Source organism: Gadus chalcogrammus, chromosome 1 (assembly GCF_026213295.1).
Source record: "Gadus chalcogrammus isolate NIFS_2021 chromosome 1, NIFS_Gcha_1.0, whole genome shotgun sequence".
Taxonomy (NCBI): Eukaryota; Metazoa; Chordata; class Actinopteri; order Gadiformes; family Gadidae; genus Gadus; species Gadus chalcogrammus.
Window position 1 is genome coordinate 10,136,058 of NC_079412.1, and position 6,364 is coordinate 10,142,421.

Sequence of the window (6,364 nt, forward strand, 5' to 3'; positions counted from 1 at the left end):
GTCTCTCGCCTATTTGAAACCTATACTTTTCTCAGTACAAGAGTACCGTTTATCCTAAGCAATGATGGTTATACATTATGAGGTGCGCTTGATTGTGCTGTATGTGTATATGTCTACTTGACGTGAAGATTTTATTTATGAGAAGCATTTATACAACGACAAAAAAAAACCACTGGAATGTGAAGCCAGATAATGTTATGATGCAGATTACCATGGTCGTCTTACCCCTTTAACGCCCCCCCATGCATGTCCACCAGGAGTCCTTTGTGACACAAACATCCATACATTGGCATTTTTAAATGACAAGCTTTTTGTTTCTTCCTTTTGAACCTATTTTCCTGTTTAGCCCTATAGTGCATTTCAATGTTTACAGCTTGATGTCTTCTGGGTCATCCTTTGTCCCAAAGCCAGACTGGCTCCTACATGCAATGAATATGATTTGACGTGGATCTGTCGTTCTGTGCGAGGGTGAGTTTTGAGCGCCTCCAAGTGGAACGCTTTCAAAACTCACCTCACTACTCCAAACCAAATCCTGCTATATAAAGTCCATCTGTCTCTACACTGCCCTCATATATTCACATCTGATTTGATCACAAAGGGGTACAGGATAGGTGAATGGTTTGAGGTTTTCTAAACACCCACACCCCCCTCCCATACCCCTCCCATCCCCCCAACTGGGACAGGACCAGCCTCCCATCCACCGTCTCAACCGAACCTCAAGCCATTCAGTCCTTTTTTTTTTCTTTTTCGATAATGCAATCCTGAAAGCACTTTGCCTTGTTATTCCTTTGTGTGAACATGTGAATGATAATTTGTTACAAAAATGTTAAATATGTATAAGATCATTCACTGTTTTGGAAAAACCTGCATCTGTCTTTCTGACGTTAAAAGAAAACAAAAGAGAACTTAGTGACATTAAACCTGAATCTATTTTATAAAATGTTTGCTGCAGCCAATTGGTCTTGTCATTCAGTATTGTGGCTTAGGGTTGTTTGTGTTCAATAAAGTGCTATTGCTAAATATTTAATTGGTCTTGTTTTTCTTTCCACTGAAACTTGGCCAACAATGACTGTTATTGGTCTGATGCGAGCTCTTATTAATATCGGGGTATCCACCAAATAGATATTGGATGCCCCAGAGGCCGACAAAGAAGGACAAAGTTGATTACATTGCCTCTTTGTCGATCCCAGTATCAGATTCAAATCTACTGCATTCATGGAAAACATAATCCAGTCAGTCATGTAGTACTGTTTTAGGCAATTAGGGTGAATTGAATCACCTTATGTCAATATATGCATTGTCCTATGCATTCATTGCATACAACTCCACTGCTTAGTCAATTTGTATCTATAATAAATCAATAATTAAATAGTTAATTCATCATTGCATGGATCATGCATTAATGATTTGGAAACAATAGGGTAGGCTATAGACTTATAAAAAAAAGCTTTAAGAAACTATTCCATACTGAATTATATTTTTAATAATATGTTATATATGGATATCATATAAAGCTAATCACTTTTTCGATTATAAAACATTACATTTAGTTGTATATGATATGCAAAAAGGACTGATGCGATAATCAGGTTTATTTCGTGATACGTCATTATATTGCCCAATGAGAAGCTTTTGATTTACCCGTTACGACGCCCGCGCACGTCTGCGTAGCGTCGGATTTGACGTAGAGTGCTCCCTGGGACGTGGCTAGCAAGCTAGTTGTACTCAAGACGTCGGCAAATAGATGAAATTGAGAATACAATCATTTTACTGCATGGTCAGGTAAGTTTAACTAACAGTTTAATATATTACATTGAACTTGCTCCAAAAGCGGCAGAATAGCTTGGTAATATGCCCAGAGAGCGTCCTGTCTGGTTAGCGTAGGGAGCCAAGCAGCTAGCTAGCTAATGTTGCCCACATTTAGGATAGGGCTAACGATAGCCAATGGAAGCTATAGCTATAACAGTCAATGTATTAAAGTATTCTTATGCTGACTCCCATTCAAAACATATGTGGCTATTATGTATAATGTCTTATGTCAAGCTATTGAGGATGGTTGTAGCATGCAGGTCGGTCGCTTGTGGAGGTAGGACAATGTGTTGGGAGCAGACAGTGATGCTCCCAGTGAATATAGGTCAGCCACCACTCAGCTGGGAAAACAAGGAGCTCTCCTTCTATGTTACCGCAGTTGTCAGGATTTTATGTGCATAACATTTTCAGTCTTATCGTTTTCAGCGGAGGACATTGTTCGAAGACTTCTGCAGTCAGAAGGTTAACGAACGGTGTTTGCCGCTATTAAGTTATTCTCTTCAGTCGTTTCCATGATGGATATATTGTTGTATACACCGCAGTGAATATTAATTAGTTGGGCAGATGGGTATATTTTAGACAATGCTTGGGCTCATTGTTGAGTAAGCTTAAATGCATATGGGCTACATCTAAAGTCATCAACGCAACCTAGTTCGTGGGTTGTTTCGCCTGGTCGGTGTTTGCAGAACTTGTACTGTAATTTGAATGCTTAAGTACGTCTATAAGGGTTTAATTTATTTGTATCTGTCTAACAAAATAGAATCCACGTGTGATCTGTCAGCAGCTGATCAACAACTGAATGGAAGAACCCATAGCTTACTGTGAGTGAAAAACATTTCACCCAGCATTCTGTACAAAATCTAATATCTTAATTTTAATGGCGAGGTTAACTTTTGAACATTATTCCACCCTTCTCAGGAGATTGTGGGCCCCGGTAATGTACCATGGGGTATGACGTCGTCAGGTTCCAAGGGGAGGTGGATGAAGACCTGCTGTGCCCCATATGCAGTGGAGTACTGGAGGAACCAGTGCAGGCATGTCACTCCAAAAGTGCACCCGGTCTTCATGGAGCTCTATTTCTGTTTTTCGGTTGCTTGACCGTATCTCTATTTCCACACAGGCCCCGCACTGTGAGCACGCCTTCTGCAATGCCTGCATCACGCAGTGGTTCGCCCAGCAGCAGATCTGCCCGGTGGACCGCACGGTGGTGACGCTGGCCCACCTGAGGCCAGTCCCCCGCATCATGCGCAACATGCTGTCCAAGCTGCAGATCAGCTGTGACAACGCAGGCTTCGGGTGCGTCGCCACGCTGCGCCTGGACCAGCTCCAATCCCATCTCAAGGACTGCGAGCACAACCCCAAGAGGCCGGTCAACTGTGTGGAGGGCTGCGGGTGAGTAACGTTCAGAGCGACAGCAAGCTGGCCGTGGCGGTGCCGTCTCGACAAAAAGGAAGGCCACTCGTATAATTAATGTGACGCGAAGAGAAGATTTGAATTCGAACATCAAACCTGAGATCAACACAGATACAGTCCTACGGTTGCAATATAGTAGTCACCTCTTAAACTGTGTGTTTTGAAACCATAAAATGAAGTGACTATTTTTTCTACTCTTGGTATTTTCGTCTCTCTCCCCCGGTGACAGGCTGGAGATGCCCAAGGATGAGATGTCGAATCACAACTGCATCAAACACCTGCGTAGTGTGGTGCAACAGCAGGCAACCAAGATCTCTGATTTGGAGAAAAATGTTGCAGAACATAAGCATCAGTTGGGGGAACAAGTAAGAATTTGTTTTCTCTCTGAGTATCTCATATCTCTAGAGCTATTTTTAATTTAAAAAGCATTCTCAAATGACAAGTCGAAGAATGGAATTAAATTAGTCACGGCTAAGTGACTCCATAGACTTGAGATAATACAGCCACTGATGATATTCTCTCCCTCGTTCAGAAGAGGGACATCCAGCTGCTCAAAGCCTACATGCGGGCCATTCGCAGTGCTAATCCCACCCTGCAGAACCTTGAAGAGAGCATTGAATACAATGAGATACTGGAGTGAGTCCCATTTACTTGTTCTGGTCTGCTGCCTCTACCGCTTCCTGTTTCCTGCTGAGATCACGACTCAAAGCCTTCCTGCCTAACTTGCGTTTTCTAGTTTTTTCTGACAAAAGCTTTCTTGCGGCCAAAAAAATATCTACCAAGGAATCAGCTTAGAATACTATAACAAATTATAAAAAAAATATGTGCACGTAATGTATAAAACAAGTTGTATTCGTCATAACGTCCCGTTTGACACTGCGATGGGTTTGAGGTTGTGGTCCCACGGCCCCCCTGATGACCTTCTCCTTCCTCATACGTTCCCCCACCAGGTGGGTGAACTCCATGCAGCCCGCCAGAGTGACCCGCTGGGGCGGCATGATCTCCACCCCGGACGCCGTGCTGCAGGCGGTCATCAAGCGCTCCCTCATTGACAGCGGCTGCCCGCTGTCCATCGTCAACGACCTGATCGAGAACGCCCACGAGCGCAACTGGCCGCAGGGCCTGGCCACGCTGGAGACGCGGCAGATGAACCGCCGCTACTACGAGAACTACGTGGCCAAGCGCATCCCGGGGAAGCAGGCGGTGGTGGTGATGGCGTGCGAGAACCAGCACATGGGGGAGGACATGATCCTGGAACCCGGCCTGGTCATGATCTTTGCGCACGGCGTCGAGGAGATTTTATAACCTGCCGGCGGCGGCGGAGACCAGAGACAAGCGGGAGGGGGGGGGGCTTTGGGTCGGGGGGGCCGGGGCGAGGCAGCGATGGCAGTGGTGGCACCGCTTCAACAAACCAGGCTGTATTTTTATGTTTCACTTTAAACGACTGTGGTGGGACGAGAGGTTGTACATCTACAAAGTCGATGAACCTATGCCTTAAAATAAGGAAATACACCATATGAACCTGGCGAAGGACAGCTGAACCTGACTGATGATATCTAAGAGAACGGGAGAGATTTAAATGTTTACAAGGGTCATAACTTGATACATAGTGCTTTAACACATTGATTGTTCTGCTTCTGCCACATCCCAATATATGAAAAGGCTTCTCTGTACTCCCCACGTATCGCCAATTGTATAAATGGTTGTAAATAGACATAGTATATTGAATTATACAAATAGTATCCTCTTATTCTTCTTACTGTAATTGGACTGATTATTTTTTTGTTTTATTTGATGTTGATAAAAAAAATGGTCTGCGTGTGTGACTGTGGAAGGTTTACTTCTTCTTGCTAACTTTCTGCTTATTTTTTGTGTATATTTTACGAGACCTTGTGCTTCACATTGTTGTGCCATTTATTTTATTTATTGTGTTGCCTTTTACATGAACATGCTTGAAAATATGATCATATCATCTATGTAAATTTGCCTTCAGTACATTTAAACTTCTTTGCAAATTTGTTCTTCCATCCTTGGTTGTATATATTTAGTATGTTGTGTCACAGTGAAACGCTGAAACAGTTATTGTTTTGAAATGCAACATTGTGTATTACATTTTATTCCAACAATCAGCATTTGCATGCGAGGTGATCATGTTGTTGATTACTAAAATAAAAGCTTTTTCGGCAGTCTTCACACATAAATACCTTCTGATGGCTCATGTTGATAACGGCTTTTTTTTAATCAACAACGTGGGACTTGCAAAGGTATGTGTAGGCATGCTCGTAATGGCCTTCGTTGGAAACCGTGCTTAAGTACTCCATTATAATGCCCTTTGGGGAGAGAAGATGGATGTGTTGAGATGGCGAGACTTGCAGTATGATTTTCTTCCCTCTTCTGAAATGGGTTTTCAAATGAGAAAGTAATAAAATATTTAACCCTATTCCCAAGAAATATATATAAATACTTTGTCCTAAGTGAGTGAATTATTAGAAGTGATAATCTTATTCCCGCCACACCATGTCGCCACTGGTCCATGTTTGAGCTATTTCTAAATTCCAAATCCCTCCACATGCAATATAGATACATGGCCAGACTTAATTCCCTTTTAAATAATAAATCAGAGATTTGAGATTGTTTAAAAGCAAGCACTAAAATAATGGCACCACGTCTACCCTTTCAGTTGATATGCATCTGTAAACTGTGTGTGTGTGTGTGTGTGTGTGTGTGTGTGTGTGTGTGTGTGTGTGTGTGTGTGTGTGTGTGTGTGTGTGTGTGTGTGTGTGTGTGTGTGTGTGTGTGTGTGTGTGTGTGTGCGCGCGTGCGTGCGTGCGGCCGGTCCACAGAGCTCGTCAGACGGGTTGTCCATTGTGGGGTGTAAACCCTATTGTGGACTGCGGAATGTGACATCATGCGCCCTGGTGCCAAGTGGCATACCTGGTTTTGTCCTTGGTTCTCATTGTGTGGTTTGTGCAGTGTGCAGTGATGCTGCAGTCTCGCTTTATTACTGTCCGAGCAATTTATGACACAAATAACAAGGGGGACTCAATCTCAGGTGTCAATACAATGTCAATAAAACAAATAGCTTACAAAAACAAATCTGGTTAAGTTGTCAATTCAATTTAATTTAATATATTATTTAGTG

The 6,364-nt window shown here is 42.9% G+C and overlaps 1 protein-coding gene across 1 annotated transcript; it reads left to right on the forward strand.

Moving 5' to 3' along the window:
• Nucleotides 1–1,529: 1,529 nt before the first annotated feature.
• rnf41 (ring finger protein 41) lies at nucleotides 1,530–5,803 on the forward strand. The gene is made up of 7 exons (XM_056600954.1): nucleotides 1,530–1,782; nucleotides 2,570–2,630; nucleotides 2,728–2,843; nucleotides 2,930–3,201; nucleotides 3,452–3,587; nucleotides 3,755–3,858; nucleotides 4,173–5,803. Exons 3-7 carry the CDS (start codon nucleotides 2,754–2,756, stop codon nucleotides 4,525–4,527), a joined length of 957 nt encoding a protein of 318 aa, XP_056456929.1. The 5' UTR covers nucleotides 1,530–1,782; nucleotides 2,570–2,630; nucleotides 2,728–2,753; the 3' UTR covers nucleotides 4,528–5,803.
• The last annotated feature ends 561 nt before the right edge of the window (nucleotides 5,804–6,364 follow it).

What these genes read in the sequence shown, in the direction of transcription:
- rnf41 (XM_056600954.1), top strand. Translation starts at nt 2,754, where the DNA reads ATGGGGTATGACGTCGTCAGGTTCCAAGGGGAGGTGGATGAAGACCTG. An exon ending in AACTGTGTGGAGGGCTGCGG is followed by an intron (nt 3,202 to 3,451) that starts GTGAGTAACGTT and finishes CCCCGGTGACAG; the next exon opens with GCTGGAGATGCCCAAGGATG. An exon ending in AGCATCAGTTGGGGGAACAA is followed by an intron (nt 3,588 to 3,754) that starts GTAAGAATTTGT and finishes TCCCTCGTTCAG; the next exon opens with AAGAGGGACATCCAGCTGCT.